At 39.8% G+C, this 20,178-nt stretch overlaps 1 protein-coding gene across 1 annotated transcript in view; it reads left to right on the forward strand.

The window, feature by feature from the left end:
• The first annotated feature begins 8,832 nt into the window (after positions 1–8,832).
• The window catches only part of AEBP2 (AE binding protein 2), a 74,185-nt gene continuing 62,839 nt past the window's right edge, over positions 8,833–20,178 (forward strand). Inside the window, exon 1 of the mRNA XM_077778402.1 lies at positions 8,833–8,977. Coding sequence (XP_077634528.1) covers positions 8,931–8,977 — 47 coding nt within the window. The 5' untranslated portion in view covers positions 8,833–8,930. The remainder of the gene's footprint in view (positions 8,978–20,178) is intronic.

Here is a 20,178-nt window from a genome sequence, read left to right on the forward strand (position 1 = left end):
AGGACAAAGAAAGCTGCAATTTCACCTTGCTTACAGAACTTGTTATATTTACAGTTCTTTGTTATATTTACTGCTTTCTACCCGAAAGAGTCTACTATTTGGGTAAACCAAATATTGATTAGGTTAAATAACTGAATGTAAGGGAACATCAAGGAGCCAAGTGCCAGGTAGAAGGTGAAGGGGATAAAAAGACCATATATATATGGATGGTCATTTTCCCTCCTTTTTCAGGACACCTAAGAGTTTGCCACAGTAGAGTGCTTAAGCTTACACAGGGAAGGAAAAGTGAGTGTGATATAGATGATTTTATAGGTGAAGGTGCAGAAAAAGGAAGGCCTTACTCTTGAGGATATCAGATTTCTGGGAAATAAGAAACATGGTTTCTTTGCCTGTTTGTTTATCTTAAATGTTTATTGATTTATTTTTATTTTTTGAGAGGGGTGAAGGGCAGAGAGAGAGAGAGAGAGAGAGAGAGAATCCCAAGTGGGCTCCATACTGTCAGCACAGAGCCTGACATAGGACTCACACTCACAAACTGTGAGAGCATGACCTGACCTGAAATCAAGAGTCAGATGCATAACTGACTGAGCCACTTAGGTGCCACTGTTTATTATGTATATATATATACATATATATATGTATCATATATATATATCTTTTTTTTTTTTTTTTAGGAAATCTGTACATCCAACATGGGGCTTGAACTTACAAACCTGAGATAAAGAGTTACATGATCTACCTATTGAGCCAGCCAGGTACCCCTATTATTTTTAAAAATTTTAAATGTTTAATTTTTAAAGAGTTTGTATGAGCAAAATTTATTCCAATTAGGCAGTGCCAAATTGGAAGTAATTAAGAACACTATCTATTTGTTCATTTCACCTGCATTAATTAGGATACTGGTTTGGCTTGTTTAATTTTTTTTATTTTTAATTTACATCCAAGTTAGTTAGCATATAGCGCAATAATGATTTCCGGAGTAGAATCCAGTGATTCATCCCCTAGATACAACACCCAGTGCTCATCCCAACAAGTGTCCTCCTTACTGCCCCTGGCCCATTTTGCCCATCCCTCCATCTATAACCCCTCCAGCACACCTCAGTTTGTTCTCTGTACTTAAGAATCTCATGTTTTGTCCCCCTCCCTGTTTTTATATTATTTTTGCTTCCCTTCCCTTAAGTTCATCTGTTTTGTGTCTTAAATTCCACATATGAGTGAAGTCATATATTTGTCTTTCTCTGTCTGATTTATTTTGTTTAGCATGATACACTCTAGTTCCATCCACATTGTTGCAAGGTTTAATTTTTTTAATTTTAATTTTCTAAAGAAGTTATGTTTATTTATTAATTTATTTATTTAGAGAGAGCAAGGATAGATAGGGGAGGGGCATAGAGAAGGAGAGACAGAATCCCTAACAGGCTTAGCACCCTCAGTGCAGAGCCCAACATGGGGCTTGAACTCACAAACTGTGAGATCATGACCTGAGCCGAGATCAAGAGGATGTTTAACTGACTGTGTCACCCAGGTGCCCCTAATTTTTTAAAAGACGTTTACTTATTCATTTTGAGAGAGTAAGAGAGAAAGGAGGGGGAGGGGCAGAGAGAGAGAGAGAAAGAGAGAGGGAGAGAGAGAATCCCAAGGAGGCCTTGTGTTGTCACCGCAGAGCTTGACACAGGACTCATCTCACAAACTGAGATCATGACCTGAGTCGAAATCAAGAGGCGGACACTTAACCAACTGATGTAGCCGGGTGCTCCTGATTTGGCTTGTTTAGAACAGGCAAACTATAAAAGATTTCTTTCTCGCTACAAAAAATCGGAGTTATTAGTCAATGGGAGTGGATAGCATTGCAAAATAATACCCTGATTCCTTCATCCTCACCTGGAGACACAGGTCCCTTCTTTTGTGGCTCTGTTATCCTAGGGTGTGATTCTGGTATGCATGGTGGAGGCTGGCTCACCCACCCGTATTCAAGTATATGCCCCTGTCCAAGGACAAGACACAAGAAAGTGTGAGAGAAGGGAGGGCAAACACCTTTCTGTAGGAGGATGTGATCTTTCTGCTTCCAGCTCATTAGTCAGAACTTCGTCACAGAGCCAAATCTTGCAGCATCTTGAGATGCTGGGAGGTTAGTTTCTTATTTTTGTTTTCATTTTAGACAAAGAGAGTGGGACAGAGGAGAGTGACAGAGAGAGAGAGAGAGAATCCCAAGCAGGCTCCACACTTAGTCGACACCAACGCAGGGCTCAGTCCCACGACCCTGGGATCATGAACTGAACCCAAATCAAGAGTTGGATGCTCAACTGACTGAGCCATCCAGACATTGCACAAAACTCATTTGCTTAAAGTTTATTTATTTATTTTGAGAGGGAGAGTGAGCATGTGAGCACTAGTGGGAGAGCGGCAGTGAGAGAGAGTGTGAGAGAATCCCAAGCAGGCGCTGTGCTGTTAGCACAGAGCTGCACTAGGGGTTCGAATTCAGGAACCGTGAGATCATGACCTGTGCAGAAATCAATAGTTGGATGCTTAACTGACTGAACCACCCAGGTCCTACAAAACACCTTTAAAAATTAATTTGAGGGGGGCGCCTGGGTGGCTTAGTCGGTTAAGCGTCCGACTTTCGCTTAGGTTGTGATCTTGCGGTTCGTGGGTTCGAGTCCCGCGACGGGCTCTGTGCTGACTGCCATCTCAGAGCCTGGAGCCTGTTTCAGTCTGTGACTCCCTCTCTCTCTGACCCTCCCCTGCTCACGCTGTCTCTCTCTCTCTCCTAAAAATAAATAAAACATTAAAAAAAATTAAAAAAATTAATTTGAGGGGCAACTGGCTGGCCTCAAAATTATTTGAGATAATTTACCAAAAGATGTATAAAGGGCTACAAAGTAGCTAGCAAAACAGGTAAGAAAATAAGGGAGAAAGGGAAGAACAAAGGGGAAAAAAGTGTATTAGTAAGGTTAGTGGTCAAAATAGATACCATGGACTTCAGTAAAAGAAGGGGTGGGATGTCTTTTTTTGGGGGGGGGCTTGAAGCCAAAGTCATTTATCTAAACTGCTGATTTGCTTTTTTAAATATTTTACCCACAACATATTTAGTTTAGATTTTTCCCTGTCTTCTTAGAGATTAGATGGTCTAGAAATTGTATACTACGATAACCAACCCAGAAAATCCAAATTTAATAATTTGCATTTTGAACACTGAAAAAATTTGTTTGGTTAGCAAGTCAGATGCAAAATACACAAAAGGATGAGAAAAGTGGTGTTTACGTTATTTACCTTTCACATGTTACCTAGCCATTCACTGATAGTTCAGAGGAAAGCGCATTTAGTAAATTCCAAATGAGGAGCTATTCAAAATACCGGACATGCATACGGTCTCCTTATTGTGAGAATTTGCCAGCCAAAAGCAGTTATGTCTCAAAATACACTGACAAATTTTAACTATAATCTGTATATGTATATGTAACTATAAAATTTAAAAATCAACAGCAACAACAGGGCACCTGGGTGGCTCAGTAGGTAAGTGTCCGACTCTTGATGTGGCTCAGGTCATGGTCTTGTGGTTTGTAAGACTGAGTCCCATGTTGGACTCCAGACAGCACAGAGCCTGCTTGGAGTTCTTCGTTTTCCTCTCTCTCTGCCACCACCCCGAGTGAGTTCTCTCTCTCTCTCAAAATAAATAAACTTTAAAAAAAAGACTATAGAAAACCTATAAGCATTATTTGGTTTGTGTTTTGGTTGGATTACAATCTACAGGTTGGAAAAAATTTTATCAGATTTCCAGTTCTTTCCAGCTTTACGATCCTATCATTCCTTCATTCTGTAAGACGTTCTATCATTTCATGTATACTTTCTTTTTTTGAAAAAATGTTTAATGTTTAATTTTTAATGATTGGGGGAGGGGCAGAGCGAGAAAGAGACACAGAATCCAAAGCAGGCTCCAGGCTCTGAGCTGTCAGCACAGAGCTCAACACAGGACACGAACCCATGAACTTTGAGATCATGACCTGAGCCGAAGTGTGATGCTTAACTGACTGGGGCACCCAGGCGCCCCCTTGTATACTTTCTTTAGACTCCAAGTCAATCAGAGAATGAGGTCATTATGTTGCTATTGATCTTGCTCACCATGGCAGTATCTACATGCAGAATGAGGAGCCTGTAAAGGTGCGAAATGTGTGATAGCTGCGTGTTTGAGAAATGTCGTTTGTCGTTTTCAGAAGTATCTCCCGTGTGGCGTAGCAGGAATCTCAGCTTAACTCTAAGCTGGGTCTGTCGCTGCGTTCCAGCATGCCTGGGCATGTCTGGCAAAGTGGTGAGGCAGGCCTGAAAGAAACCTGCTGACATGGGGGCTGAGACTGCTTCCTAGAACAGAACTCATTTTAATGGAAGAGAATGAGACAGAGAAGCTCTATAAGAAAGACTTAGTCATTGGATGGGGAGTAATAAATGCAGCTTGGGGTAGCTGTTACTCAAATCTGTCGCCAATCCAAGGCCTGTGAAAGCATGTCTCGGTGCCTAAGAGAAACAGAGCTCTGAGTAAAAACATAAAGAGCTGTTTCACTGAAAACCTTCTCTGATATTGGGCACAAGCAGTCTGCTCCGGGGTTCCCCTAAAGCAGGTCGACACAGTGATCTCCATTTCTGCAGGCTACACCGTGGCTTTGGCTGTTTTGCCTGAATCACAGGTCCTGGAATGGAGGCTGCAGTGCCTGGAAGAGCAGAGCAGGGGAGAGGTCACCCAGAGAGGAGTGTGTGAGTATAGGAGAGACCTCCCACCGCAGAGGCTCCAGAAAGTGTCCTCACTTTGTTAGTAGGCTCGGTAGGTAGAAAAACAGGGGAAATTCAAATTATTGCTAACCTGACCCCATTAGTACTGTGGTCGATGAGTTTGAATACTATTCCTAACCAAATAGTTCTTATGCAATGGTGTATTATTCGGTAACTTCTAATTATGCGTAGAGCCACACACTCTCCTGGCGGGAAGAAGGGAGCTGTGGAACAGTGATTTCAATCTGCACAAGGACCAGCAATTTTTTTTTTTTAAATTTTCAGTGGACTAATACTTTTGCAAAATATAGTAAAAGTGAATTACTAGAGTAGTAGAATAAACTGATGACCTCAGAGATATAAGGCCCATTTTTTATTATTAGATTCAGTAGGCATAAAATTACTCTGTCACGTGGTTATAAAAGTTGCCAGAAGGTAATTTCAGTACTTATCTAGTTACAGAGCAGTAACAAATAGTTTCTGGAGGTGCACAGGGTGGGAGACAGTGCTTCTGGGGGTTCCATCCCGCCTCCCACCTGATGCCAGCTGAAGGAACTCCATCATCCACAAGTCTGGCCTCTAGCCAAACACCTCAGTGAGTGGGATAATGACACTTAGACATTGTAGTTATGCAGGAGAGCGGCCTTGTTTTAAGGAGATACATGGAGAGTAGTGATGTCTGCAGCTATACCCGGATGGAGAGAGAAAGGGAGAGAGGGTAGATGTAGGGGTGAGAAGAGAGGGAGGTAGAGGGAAGGAGAGACGGAAGGGTAAAGTGGAGGGGTGAAGAAGAGAGAGGAAGGGGCACCTGGGTGGCTCAGTTGGTTAAGTGTCCAACTCTTGATTTTGGTTCCGGTCATGATCTGATGGTTTGTGAGTTTGAATTCCGTTGGGCTCTCTGCTGACAGTACGGGGCTTGCTTGGGATGCTCTGTCTCCCTCTCTCCTCCCCTGTCCCTCACTTTCTCTCTAAAATAAATATATAAACTTTAAAACAGAGAGAAAGAGAGGAGGAGGGACTGTGACACAGCCTGCGCACACACAGCCTGTGCAAAAGTGGCAAAATGTTAACAACTGATGAATCTATACACTAGAGTGGTTTATTATTCAATTCTTTTAAATTTTCAGAAAATTTGCAAAAATATAGAACAAAAAAAACCCTCTCTGGGAGTGGGTGGGACCTGAACTTTACTCCAAAAAGCCAATTCCAAGATAGCTCATTGGTTTCTACAAGTTCAACAAATACTATAGCTAAAGACTTCACTTGTGGCTTTGATAACTTCCATTTCCATGTGTTTAATTCCCATTCACTTTCACACTCTTCATACTTTTCTTCCTATCTCCTATACATTAGCCAACCCTTCCAAAGAACTTTAATTGTATCAGCACACCTTTTAAACCAAATCTCAGTATATGCTAGTTGTCTTTCAAAGTCAATTTTTTTATTCAAGATTTGATGCAATCTAATCTTTAAGTTTTTTTTAGTTTTCTAGATTGCTTTCTCATGGTTGATTAACACTGTCATGAATAAATTTTTATGCATTTCCATGTTATTTCTTCTCAGTCCTAGATTTCCGCCTCACACAGAATTCTATTCTAGTCACTCTTCAAGATTCAGCTCAAATTAATTAAACTTATATGTAGCTATATATCTTACCATACAGATTTGTTCAAATCCTACATTCTTCACGAAGTTTTCCTTGATTAGCTCAGCTAAATGTTAACCCTAATTTCCAGGGTTTAGTACAGTGCCTGGCACATACACTTAATATACACTTTTCAGTTAAACTCTCTGATAGTACTTAATTTACAATGCAGGATAGTATATTCCTTGTCTGTCTCAAAGAGTGGCTTTGAGGTTAAAATGTTTAAGGTTGGTATTTTGCACTGTATATGTGTGTAAAGGTATTTGTAAACTATAATGCCCCATACTATTACTTTAAAAACTTTTGCTTTCCCTTGAGGTAACATAGGGATCATGTAACAGCTGTTCAAAGGCCTAAGGCAGCGATACAAAACTGGAGTACTCATGGTATTTATGAAGACTTTCCAAAATGCGTATAAGCAGGAGACTTTTAACACAATCAGTTCTCAGATCCTCACTTCCTTTAGGTGGCTGTCCCCAAAAGTGATCTGCCTGAAAGTATGCGCCTGGGGTTAGAGTATAAAGTTCTTTCCAGCTTTCCTTAACGCAGCTGCTGCTTCCCTACTTTAAAAAAAGAAAGGCGTAATTCTTCCCCATCCCAAATTTTACCTAGGTGCAATACCCCCGGCAGGTAGGGGAGAGGGATGGGGGAACAAAAATCTCCAGGACATCAGAAAAGCAACAATTGACTGGTAAATGAGAATGGGTGGTTTTTGGTGACTTGCTTTCAATGATGTTTAGAAACTAATCAGAGCTGTCAGCTGATCATTAAAAGTATTTTTTTGTTAGGGGTACCTGGGGGGCTCAGTCCCTTAGGCATCTGACTTTGGCTCAGGTCATGGTCTCAAGGCTCGTGAGTTCAAGCCCCACATCGGGTTCCCTGCTAGAGCCCATTTCAGAGCAAAGCCCATTTCAGATCCTCTGTCCCCCTCTCTCTGCCCCTCCCCAGCTTGTACTCTCTCAAAAATAAAACATTTAATAAAATATAAAAGTATTTTTTGTTAGATCTTCATGTGATTTTTTGGGGGGTATATAACTTGAAAGGGTTCAAAGAATCAAGTGGCATTACTAAAATTCCATTCACTTTCATCTACTCATTTTTGCAAACAAGTTTCCCCAATGCATGCATCCATGGAATTGAAAACTTGGAATAGAAGTGATGCTGAACTTGTTCTCATTCTAGTAATTACTCATCCGCCAATAAAACAGACTAGTTGGTGCTAGGAGTTCCATCTCTGTAAGATGCATTTCCAACAAAATTTAACTTTTCTGTTCAATACTTAAGTATTTAAAATATGTGTTTTGATCTAGACAGAGTTTTATGATCACAGGAAGTTAAAAAACAACCCTTAAATGTCAATTTACTTCATTTTATTAAAAGCAAATGTAAGATGATCAATACAACAGTTCAAATATGACATCTTTTATTATTATGAAATTCTGGAAGGGATGCAGAATGCAATTATGAGTTCCAGAAGATAAAGAGATAAAGGAAGGATGGAAATTGCCAAAGTATAAAAGGAAATTGGATTTAAAAAAGTGGATATTGGTGGGTATTAAATCCCTGCAGTGTTTAGAGTTCACTGGCTACATTTAAAAGTGTGACGGTTATAAAATATTTATAACAAGCTGGAGAAAAATGCAGATTTACTTTTAAACTGTACTCAGGACGTACAAAATTGTTTTCCAAGACTCAGGAGCTAAAAAGTTTGAAGATCTTGAACGTAAGACACGTTAGCTCTCAATCTGATTTCACCATTTCTTGGGGGGTATTCCAACGAAGGTTGGATTAAAACCTGTGGCTCTCTGCTGCGCGTTTGGATTTAGCGCCTTGCACTCTATTTATTTTTATTCATTTTAATCGTTTAAATTTTAAACCTCGTAGATTGCAACCTCTCAGAAGCCCAGGGACTTGTTCGATTCCTGGCTCATTGCCGGCGCACAGGGGACACTCCCCAAACATCCCCGGAACGAATGACTTTATCACGAGAACTCAGAGGGCTGCTGAAATCCCCGGCTAGCACTCAAGCTTTCGTTCTGCGTGTCCCGGCGCCCGCGAGGAAGGGGAAGGCGTGGGAAGGCCCCGAGGAAACTTTGAGGACTCGGCGGGGCGGGGCGCGGGCGCGGGCGCGNGCCCGGCGGCGCGGGGCCGGGCTGAGCCCCCCGAGGAGGAGGAGGAAGAGGAGGAGGAGGAGGAGGCCGAGGCCGAGGCGGTGGCCGTGGCGNCCAGGCCGGGGAGGACGAGGACGAAGACGACGACGAGGAGGAGGACGGGAGCAGCAGCAGCGGCGGGGCCGAGGAGGAGGGCAGCGCCCAGAGCCTGGTGGGCAGCANCCAGCAGCAGCAGCGGGGATGGGGACGGCAAGGAGGGCCTGGAGGAGCCCAAGGGACCGCGGGGCAGCCAGGGCGGCGGCGGGGGCGGCAGCAGCAGCAGCAGCGTCGTCTCTAGCGGCGGCGACGAGGGTTACGGGACCGGGGGCGGCGGAAGCAGCGCGACCTCCGGGGGCCGGCGAGGCAGCCTGGAGATGTCGTCGGACGGGGAGCCCCTGAGCCGCATGGACTCGGAGGACAGGTCAGTGCGCCACACCGTTTCCCCTTCCCTTCCTCCTTGTGCCCTCCTGGGCCCCTCAGAGGGGGCCGAGGGGACTTTCTGCTGAGATTCCCCCCCCGTTCCCCAAATCTTCGGCCCCTCCCCCAGGTTCTCAACTCGGAAATCTGTCCGGGTCGCCGCGCCCCTCTCACTGCGGAGAGCCGCTTCCAACTCCCGAACCGTTTCCCCCCCAACTCTCCTTGCCCCGCCCTCTTTCCCCTCGGCTCTGCACTCTTGACGAACCTAAGGACAGCTCTAACTCGGAAACAATCCTCAAAGCAGGCCCGGATCCGCTGGCAGGGCGTCAGAGGGCCGTGGTGTACACACCTCCGTGCACAGGGTTAGCTGCATCCAGCCGTGTTCGCGAACACTTGTCAGAACTATAATTGACAAGTGTTTTCCAACATGGCTGGTCTCGTCTGGATGTAACAGAACTTCCTTGTTCAGGCAGGAGACCCCGACTATCACTTTTCGCTACTTAATAGAGAAAAGGCTAGTCATTTTTAAATATTAAGTCAGTGCTTCTAAAGTTCGTCGTGTGTAGTCCTTAATACGATCTAACTGATTTTAGTAACTTCTACTTGTGAGCAAATCTGGGAGAAGTTTAAAACAAGTATACGTTACTGTAAAAAGGAATAATGAATTGATGTCCTTTCAAGTAATTTTACAGAATCAAATTTATTGGAATCGTAATAAAATACAGTCTGGGAGGTAACAATATTAAGTGTGTGGTTTATAATCTTTATATAGTAATGCTTTAACATGAATGCCATGATTTTAGAGGATAATTTTTAAAGTCATGTATTGGAGAGTTCGCTGAAGAAGTTAACTTTTCTTAAAGCTTGTTGGAAATAACGTAGATACCAACAAAAATAAGCTTCACTTTTTGAAGACATTAAAATTTATTGTATTAGTATCTTTGAAATGTTATTTCTCTTGATCACTTGGAAACGAATTGGGTTTTAATGTACTTTTTAAAAGACAGAGAACCATGTCATGTATGCTCTGCTTCTAAAGTATATTAGCATGTATTTGACCATCTACTAATGTTTTGATGAACAGAATTTTTAACAATCCATATTGACTTGGCTTGAAAAGTTATAGGTATTCTAAAGTTCTAGGAATTCTGAGTGGTAACTGATAAAAAGACCGTTTTGATTTATGTTTAATGTTATAAGGAATACCAAGCTCTAAATATTACGAAAATACAGCTTTAGACTCTGTTTGACATTTACTTTCATATATAGTGAAGAAAACATCTTGGATGGGCTAAAAGAGACTACAGAAATTGTACCGAACTACCTAGGCATGGCAGGAAGGAGAGAGAATGTCTTCAAGACTACTAAAAATTGATGTGAACCACACAATGAAGTATCTGTTATTTATCATTTTATTGTATCCTCCTTCGTTGGTACCAGTACACATTTGAAAACTGACCTCAGTTTATACAGTTAGCATCTACCGTAGTTCTTCCGTTTAGGTAGCGTGCGGGCGCGCACACATGCTTAGTACTGCACAGTTTAAATATTCGTCTCATTCACACAACTCTGGTGCAAGATAGGTATTATTTTGACTTCCATTTAACAGATGATGAAGCAAGTTGAGTGTCTTACTCAAAACAGTAAGTATAGAATGGAAGTGGTAGAGCTGGAGCTGAATAAAGGTTCTCAAGTCCCCTGCTATTCCCACTTCACAAGAGTTAAAATACTTCACCTTAAATAACAAGGTGAATGTGTCAGGAGTTTTTAAAAATTTTAATATCTGTCTACTGCATTCCTTTAGGAGATGATGGTTGGATGGTTGGGCAAGTAGTATTTCAGGAATTGGAGTTTTGACTTCATATTTATAAGATACTCACTGGAATATCTGATTTTTACATCATATTTCAGAGTAAGGAGTAAGATACTAGTGCCACAAGTCCAAATAAGGTTCACACCTGATAATCAGACATACGTGCTTTTCTTAATGCTTGAACATAAGAGACTACAAAATTCCGTAGTCATTTTACGGTTTCAGGGTAATAGATTTATCACTTGTATGAAAAAGCTTTACTAGTGAAGCTGGTTATGGTGGTCTTGATAATCTTAATTCTGAAATGCCCCCTTGTTGCCTTTAATTTTTTTTTTTATGAGTCCTTTTAAATTTGGGAAGGAATCATAGCTCTTATGAACTCTCCTGCAGATTACACTAATCTGTGGATTTTATAAATTGATTTTATGGTGGGAGGTGTATATTTTTGTAACTGATGGAAAGATATTGTGGTTTAGAGTGCTTGTAAAAAGCTTGAGGCATTCCTATCAAAATGCTTTTATTATCATTAGAATTTACTGTTTATTTTAGAATGCCATTCATTTTTTTTCTCACTTTGAAATTAGGTCATACTTTTGAGTTTAGCATACTTAAAAATTTGTTGAAATATCTTAAATATTTTTAATTGTAAGTGCTTCTTTTAAGAAACATTTAGGTATAAAGAGTTGGATATGAAAGCTTATGATTCAAGGTGTAAGTCTACAAACACGTACTGTAAGTGTTGTGGTGAAAAGTGACTAATTTATAAAATGAATAAATGACACTTGGTACAAAAACTGGTTATTTTCCCTGAGAGAAAGTTATTCAAAACCAGAGTAAGTGTATTATTAGTGTGTTTATTTTGATAAAGTTAGAAAAAGAAATGTAATTTATTTTCTTAGGGGGAATATTGAACTGTGCAAGACCACTAAAAACTAGTTTTACTTTGAACCTAAGCTTAAGTACTTTTAAAAAAATTATCACTTAAAAAAATGACCACCTTTTAAGTTAATTTAGAGGCTAATTAATGTTTAATTAAATAGAATTTTAGAATTTAAAATGTCTCTGACGTTTTTTATTTGACAAGTTCTAGCTATTGAATCAGATTATACATTGAAAGTATTCTTACCTTCTTATCTGTATAAGTGAATTGATAATAACTTTTTGTGGTTGTCTTTTTGTATTTATGTCTATATATGAATTTTTCAACTAGAATAGAAGCCGTGACTTATTTTGAAAAAGCCAAGACTACTTTAGGCCACTTTTATCAGTCTTTCTGGGTAAGTCCAGATGTCAAGTGAAAGGGCATGTGTAAGGATGGGATGATAGGGAGGGGCATATAGTTTGAAACTTAGTGATCAGGAAAGGTCCCAGGCCCTTACCATTTTGTAGGTCAAAATTTGGAATCCCAACCTTGTGGGTTGCAGACTTTGAGGTTTAACTAACATTGCTCCGATGCTGGCAAAATAGGCTTATATTGCCCAGTTTCTCAGTAGTATGATTTGGAAGCTCTTATAATTTAAGAGGCTAAACAGTCATTCATTTATTCATTTATTTATTTTGAATAGATAGCCCGAGCATGCGGTGGGGAGGGGCAAAAAGAGAGGAAGAGAGAATCCCAAGCAGGCTCCATAATGTCAGCTCCGAGCCCGATGTGGCTCTCTCTGTCTCTCTCTCATGACCAACCATGATATCATGACTTGAGCGGAAATTAAGAGTTGGACACTTAACTGACTGAGCCACCCAGGCACCCCTAGAGGCTAAACTTTCTTTTTTTTTAATAATTTTTTTTTAATGTTTTATTTATTTCTAGGAGAGAGAGACAGCGTGAGCAGGGGAGGGTCAGAGAGAGAGGGAGTCACAGACCGAAACAGGCTCCAGGCTCCGAGCTGGCAGTCAGCACAGAGCCTGATGCGGGGCTCGAACCCACGAACGGCGAGATCATGACCTGAGCGAAAGTCAGACGCTTAACCGACTAAGCCACCCAGGCGCCCCGAGGCTAAACTTTCAAATCATATTTATGCCAGAAAACTGCTTGCTAAAGTTACCAAGATTTATTTATTTTTTTTATTTTCAAGTATTTATTTAAAAAATTTTTTAATGTTTATTTTGGAGAGAGAGAGAGAGAGACAGAGTGCAACAGGGGAGGGGCAGAGAGAGAGGGAGACACAGAATCTGAAGCAGGGTCCAGGCCCTGAGCTGTCAGCACAGAGCCTGACGTGGGGCTCAAACCCACAAACTGTGAGATTATGATGTGAGCCAAAGTCAGACGCTCAGCCGACTGAGCCACCGAGGTGCCCCTAGTGTTTATTTGTGAAAGAGAGAGAGTGAGAGTGAGCGCACCCAGTGGGGGAGGGGCAGAGAGGGAGAGAGAGAGAAGGAGACAGAATCCAAAGCAGGCTCCAGGCTCAGAGCTGTCAGCACAGAGCCCGAAGCGGGGCTCGAACCCACCAATGGTGAGATCATGACCTGAGCCAAAGTTGGACGCTTAACCGACTGGGCTATCCAGGTGCCCCAAATTACCAAGATTTATTAAGAATCGGTATGGTTGAGGCAATACAGTACTTTTATGTAATTTTTACTCATACTTCATGATGGACTCTTTTTAAAAAAAAATGTTTGTTTTGAGAGAGGGCTTGTTGCATGTGAGGGGGGGAGGGGCAGAGGAGAATCTCAAGTAGGCTCCATGCTGCCAGTGCAGAGGCCCACAAAGGTCTTGATCTTAAGAACCATGAGATTGTGACCTGAGCCAAAATCAAGAGTCAGATGCTCAACCAGCTGAGCTACCCAGGTGCCCCCATGGTGAACTCCTTTCAGTATTTACCTCTTCAACTCTGAGGTAGCTGTCTATAGGCTCTACAGTCATTCTTTAAGCTACTTTTTATTTTGATTAAATTTAGGGAAAGGAGCTTTTAGTAGCTCTCAGTTTTCATCGATAACCTGTAACTCTCTGTTAAGGTAAGGTGTAGCTCTGTGCCAAAAACAAACGGTGAAAAAACTACAGACTTCAGGATTGAATTTATGGAGAGATTCTAAGGGGTCATTTTACTTTTAAGAAACATAAAGACTATTCTGTTGAGTCATTTAGAGAATCCTGTGTGTAAGTTGACTTACTGACCTGAAACAGGCATTTACTATGTGCAGGACTCTTTACTGAGTATTGTGGAAGATGGGAAGAAAAAATGCTTCTCACTTTATCCATCTTGCATATTGCTGTGAGACTTTTAATTCCAGGTTGTAGGTTTTGCTCTAGTTCCTAACTCAAAATTTCATTGACTCTAATGTAAACAAAGTCAAATTTCACACCTTGCCAATTGTATTAGCTGTTCATTGCTTGCTGTATAATAAATTTGTCTCAAATTTAGCAACTTCAAGGAACAGAATTTCTTTTTTTTTTTTTTTTACAAATAGTTTATTGTCAAATTAGTTTCCACATAACACTCAGTGCTCATCCCCACAAGTGTCCTCCTCCATGCCCATCCCCCCCTCCCCCCCACATCCATCAGTCCTCAGTTTTTGTCAGCATTCAAGAGTCTCTCATGGTTTGCCTCTCTCCCTTTCCCCCACCATTTCCGCCCTTCTTCTCCCCCTTGTTCCTCAGTTAAGTTCCTCCTAATCCTCCTATACGTGCAAACATATGGTATTTGAAGGAACAGAATTTCTTATCACATGTAGTTTCTGGGAGTCAAGAGTGGATAGGCTTAACTGGGTGCTTCTGGCTCAAGGTTTCATGAGGTTGCAGTGAAAATGTTGGCCAGCACTGTGGTCATCTGAAGGCTTGACTGGGGCTAGAAATGTGTTTCCAAGATGGCTTACTTATTGAAGCACTAGGCAGGATGCTTCAGTTACTCACCAAGCCCGTATCTGTTAGTGTGTCCTCCTGACAGCAGCTATTTTCTCTCAGAGTAGGTGATCTGAGAGAGCAGGAAGAAACCACAAAGTCTTTTTATGACCTAAATATACCTGCTTATGTTTTATTCTTCCTGTGTTTTTATTTAGCAGATAAGTTTTTCATATTTTTCTTTTCATTCACACCCTGTTATACAATAATTCTTTCAGATTTTTTCACTAAGGCCACTTTTTAAAACCCATCAAAATGCCACAATGAATCCTTTCCTGGTTTTCATTTCTTTTTCCTTTTAGTTCCCACATAATGTATTTTTTTGTCTCTTTTTTCTCTCCCAGCTTATGGTTCTCTTCTGTAGGTGGAGAGATGTAGAATACTTCAGTATAAAGATCATGTAATCTGAGTTAAACGACACAATTCAGATCTTTGTATTAGTACCTATATTATGATTTTTAAAGTAATATCCTTGAGTCTTAGTTTCTTAACTGAAAAAAGTTTAGGTTTTACCATGAAGATAGTAGAGTCTTGTGAACTTTTCTGAAGAACCCATGCTGTTTGAATACTTGCTTCATCCTTTTTGTTGTACAGTGGTATTTTTTGAGAGCTGGGACGGTTTAGCTCATTTAGATCTTTATGGTGTTTAAACACAGTATCTTGGATGTGGTGAGTATTCAGTTATTAGAATTAAATTGAAATGGCAACAATAGAATTTATATAAATAAAGAAGACTATAAACCGAGGACTAGGAATTAGTGCCTTTGGTTGGATCATTGCATTTTGGTATTGATAAATTTAAGGCTCTTGGGTCAGAATACTCCAGTAAGGCTGTTGAGGTCATATGCAAAATTTTACGTGTCTCTGAGAAAATGTCAACAACTTCTATCAGCTTTTCAAAAATAGTTTGGTCTAAGTTAAGAACTACGAATTTTGGGGCACCTGGCTGACTCAGTTGGTAGAACACATGACTCGATCTCAGGGTTGTGAATTCAAGGCCCATGTTGGGAGTAGGGTTTACTTTAAAAAAAAAAAAAAAAGAAAGAAAGAAACAAAAAATCCCTGCCAGTTTAGAGGAGGTCCAGAGGTTCATGATAAAGGTTTATTGAGTGATTGAACAATTCGGAAACTGTGAATTTTATAAAAAGCACTTTATAAATAAATGAATATGAGGATGGAAAACCTGAAATGGATAGTCACCAGACGGTTTTTTCCAAATCATTGTTAAGAAGCATTTATTGTATAAAAATGCTTAACATTTTATTAAAGTTAAACGGAAATTTTGAAAGTTAAGGAGGGAGAAGGTATAAGAGGAGTAGTGGTTTAAGTCTATGATTTGAGTCAGAATGAGCCAGTTTGAATTCTGGCTCTCACGTAAACTGGTGACTGTGAGATAGTTATTTAAGTTATTTAACAGTTAACTATTACTCCAGGTTTCTCATCTGCAAAAGGGGGACAATGATGGTTAACTCTTCTGTAAGATTGCTATGGGGATTACATGTAGAGTATTTGGCACACAATTTACTGTTTATTGCATGATAGGCATTTATTCCACAGGTGTACATAGAACCCCCCCATTATGTGCCAGACAGTAATTTTGTTGCAGGGTGCATAGCACTGAGTAAAACAAAGCTCCTGACCTCATGAGGGGGGGAGACAGACTGCACAAATGAACTGGAAATAGCTAGTAATGATCTGTTGTTATGAAGCAGTATAAGATCTGAATGCCAAAAAGTGCTAGACCAGCTGTTAAATGTGTGGCAAGTATCTGTAAATGAGTGCTGCAGAAACTTGCAAAAGGATATGCCAGGTCAAATATTTCATTACAAAATCTGCATTTTAATCAGCTTTCTTTAACATGTATATTTTCAGTGGTTGACCTAAAAGGCCTCAATACTTTTTAATGGGTTTTTATATGTAAGCCAAGCTACTGACCTATTAGTAAAAGTCTTTCTAGTAATGGTAATGGATTTGCAGTGATCTAACCACAGGTTGAGTTCATTTTTATGACTAATAGTTTGCATTTGTGAAAATAGTGGTTATTTTTGCCTTAGAACTAAATGGACAATTTTGGGACTGGATCACAGGGATGGATGGGTGTTTTAAACAAAATCGCACTTTGAGCCTTTACTCTGGTAGTTAGCATGGTGCTCTGTTTAGTGATAAGAAAGAAATGTGATGGTGCTTCCCCAGATATCTCCTTTTTCTGTTTCTGTTTCTTTTTCTTTTTCTTTTTCTTTTCCCTCCTCTTTTTCTTTTTCTTTTTCTTCCCTTCCCCTTCCCCTTCCTTTCCTTCGGCGCCCAATGTGGGGCTTGAACTCATTACCTTGAGATTAAGAGTCCCATGCTCTAGAGACTGAGCCAGCCAGTTGCCCCCAGAAATTTAGTTTTTAATGAGAAGACTAAAAAGATGATTCCATTGTTTTCTAGTTTTTCTGCAAATTGTTTGTGACACAGTACATTAAAATAAAATTTGGAGAGTATTGTAGTCAGTGATTAAAGTTTTGGTGGGGAGGGAGCTGAGTTTTAGGTGAGTGATGAGAAATTTTTAGGAAGCCTAAATGAAACATAGAAAGGAAAGAGCCCACCATGTTCAGGAGGCTTTCTGCCTAGATCAGAGGATTCACACTGGAGCTGAGAAATAAGAATGGCTAAAGTGGGATTTTGCATGCCAAACGCAGATGTGGGCATTTTGTCAGTATAGGTTTGTCAGTCAGATTCTTTTTCCTCTCCCCAAATTCTTTGTCCTAGTCGCATTCAGATCTTATCTCAAACATTTTCTCAGGCAAACTATTCCTGATTCTATGTTAGACACACTGCTAGCATTCCCAAGTTCTTCATTGACCTTGTTAACAATTTGGGTATTATTTACCACTTCTCTCTCCTGCTAGAGTGTGTGCTCCCTGAGAAAATAGGAATCGTGTCTCTTGATCAGTTCTATTCACAGCACCTGGCACAGTGCCTGATGTTTATTTTAGGTATTTTTAAAAAGATTTTATTTATTAAAAATATTTCTATTTTACTTTATTTTAGAGAGAGAGTGTGAGGGAGGTCGGAGTAGGGGAAGGAGCAGAGGGGGAGAGAGAGAATCCCAAGTAGGCTGTACCCTGAACAGTTCCCCTGACCCTGGGATCATGACCTGAGCCAAAATCAAGAGTTAGATGCCCAACTGATTGAGTCACCCAGGTGCCCCAAGATTTTATTTTTAAGTAATCTCTATACCTAGCTTGGATCAAATGTATATAACCCTGAGATCAGGAGTCACATGCTCTACTGACTGAGGCAGCCAGGTACCGCTTAAGTATTCTTAAATGGATTTTGGATGAATGATGAAACCTCCTGTGTTACAGGAAAATGTGGCAAAGGTAGGAAATTTTGGGAGCTGGGAGACCAATTAGGAAGTAGTAGGAATAGTACAGGTGTGAACTAAAGAGGTTTGAGCTGGAGTAGAAGTTGGAAAACTCATGCTTGGGAAACTAAATCAAAGGAAAGAAAAACTAATTTCCTGAGTGGCCTGTAAGAAAAATATTGTTACTATTTCTGAGTAAAAAGCTTTTTTCTTGAGGATTTTATTGGAACAATAGCTTGCTTATTTTTCCAGACATACCCAGCACTAAAAATAACTAAAGGAATGATTGGGTAGTGAAAGAGCATGAACCTTAAGTTAGAAGGAATTATGATTTAACGTCTTAGAAGTTGTTTCCTTGCCTGTAAAATAGAGTATGTTAGTGTTGTGATTAAATGAGATGGAATATGTAAAGGGCCTAGGGCTCTATTAATTCAGAGAATCGTTTATCCTTCCCTTTCTCATGCATACAGATGTGGAAAGAAAACTCTGGTGAACATAAGTAATTGAAATTATAGTACTGGCTTCACTAGAGACTGCTTGTAATTATTTCATTTCTTTGAACTTCAGATTGATTCTTTTTCTTAAAAGTGAGGGTTTAAACAACATAAAATAATTTGGAGCTCAAATGTGATGATTCAGATGTAGACTTGGCACAATACTCTTATTTTATCCTTTAGACAAACCCAAAATATTGCAAGCATGGCTTTGCTTTATCCAGGATCTCAAAGATACTTTAAATAGGTTCTTCTGAGTTCAAAAATCACCGTAATTTATGGTGTTGTATTGAAATACCCATTTGTGTTTGTCTTGCCTAGGCTGTAACATTTTTTAAGAATTAAAATCTGGTTCTATTTATTTTAATACTTCTTTGCTTACCAGCTGCACTCATTCACCTATTGCACTGCCTATATTCAGAACTCAATGATTGGTTGAATTTAACTGAATGTGGATGTACTTGATACACATTTCTTTTTTCTCACTATCATGATTGCAAGAGATAAGGAGAACTGTTGTGTGCCTTATGTCTTCCCCCAGATCTTTTTATTTATTTTTTTAATTTAAGTGATCTCTAAACCCAGTGTGGGGCTTGAACTCATGACTCCGAGATTGAGTCGCATGTGCTTCTTACTGAGGCACCAGGCATCCTTTCTCCCAATTCTTTTTAACAGCATATGTAGAAACAGTATTTGAGAAAAACTATGAGTTTTGAGTTATTTATTTTTTGATTTTTGAATTATTTAGAAAGTAGACTTCCCATATTTTGTTTCCCAACAACAACAAAAAATAAATGTATATATTATTTTAGGAGAAAACTGTGATTGTCGACTTAGCTTACAAAACTGAGACTCTTGAGCTTATTGAAAGGATTTTATGAAGTTCAGTTCACTGCATCCTCACAAACCGCTAATGAGGCGAGAAAGCACTGGCATTATAACTTGCCCAGAGTTACACAGCTCCTTGAGAATGCAGGCTGTCCTGGCTCTGGATGTGGTCTTAGCTACTATACTGCCTAAGTGACTCTCATAACCAACCTGGGCTAGGGAGGTTTAATTAAAATAGTATTAAGTCAGTGGCTGTTCTAAATTTCAACCTCTGTCTTTTGCAAAGAATGACTTAAGTGATTGAATTCATTTACATTTCTGGGCCTCATTTTCATTTGTAATTATTATATACCTAGCCTGTATCTCTTTTAAGACTAGGAAATATAAAAGTTGATTTTCAAGTGTTATAGTTATTCAGTCTTTAAGGGAATAGAGAGTCTTTACTGGCATTTTCTTTAATTTTAAGCTTTTCAAAGTCTCTGTCTTTCAAGTTTTCATTTATGTTTCAAAATTCTAGAAATATGAAGTGTTACTAGTTAGAGAAAACAGGGATTTTAGAAGGGTATTTGTATTTCTCAGTAAATACATTTACTAGTTCCATTTCTCAATTATAAAATTTTTGTCATTACTTCTTATAAATTACTTCTGGGAGTGGATGAATCAGTTGTGGATTTTTTTAGTGCTTTAAATTCATGTTGACAGTCATTGGAACATGTCTTTTGAGGTGTTGAGGACTACTGTAGGCATTTTTGTCAGAAATGTGTGTACTCAATCATCTGATAAAATTTTTATGATTTAAAACTAACTTCAAAAAATTGCTTCATAGCACATTTTTTTTTTTTTTTTTTTTTTTTTTATTATTTTTTCTTTGATTTTAACATTT

The sequence above is a fragment of the Crocuta crocuta genome, unplaced genomic scaffold (genome assembly GCF_008692635.1).
Source record: "Crocuta crocuta isolate KB4526 unplaced genomic scaffold, BGI_CrCroc_1.0 scaffold1173, whole genome shotgun sequence".
NCBI classification, from domain to species: Eukaryota; Metazoa; Chordata; class Mammalia; order Carnivora; family Hyaenidae; genus Crocuta; species Crocuta crocuta.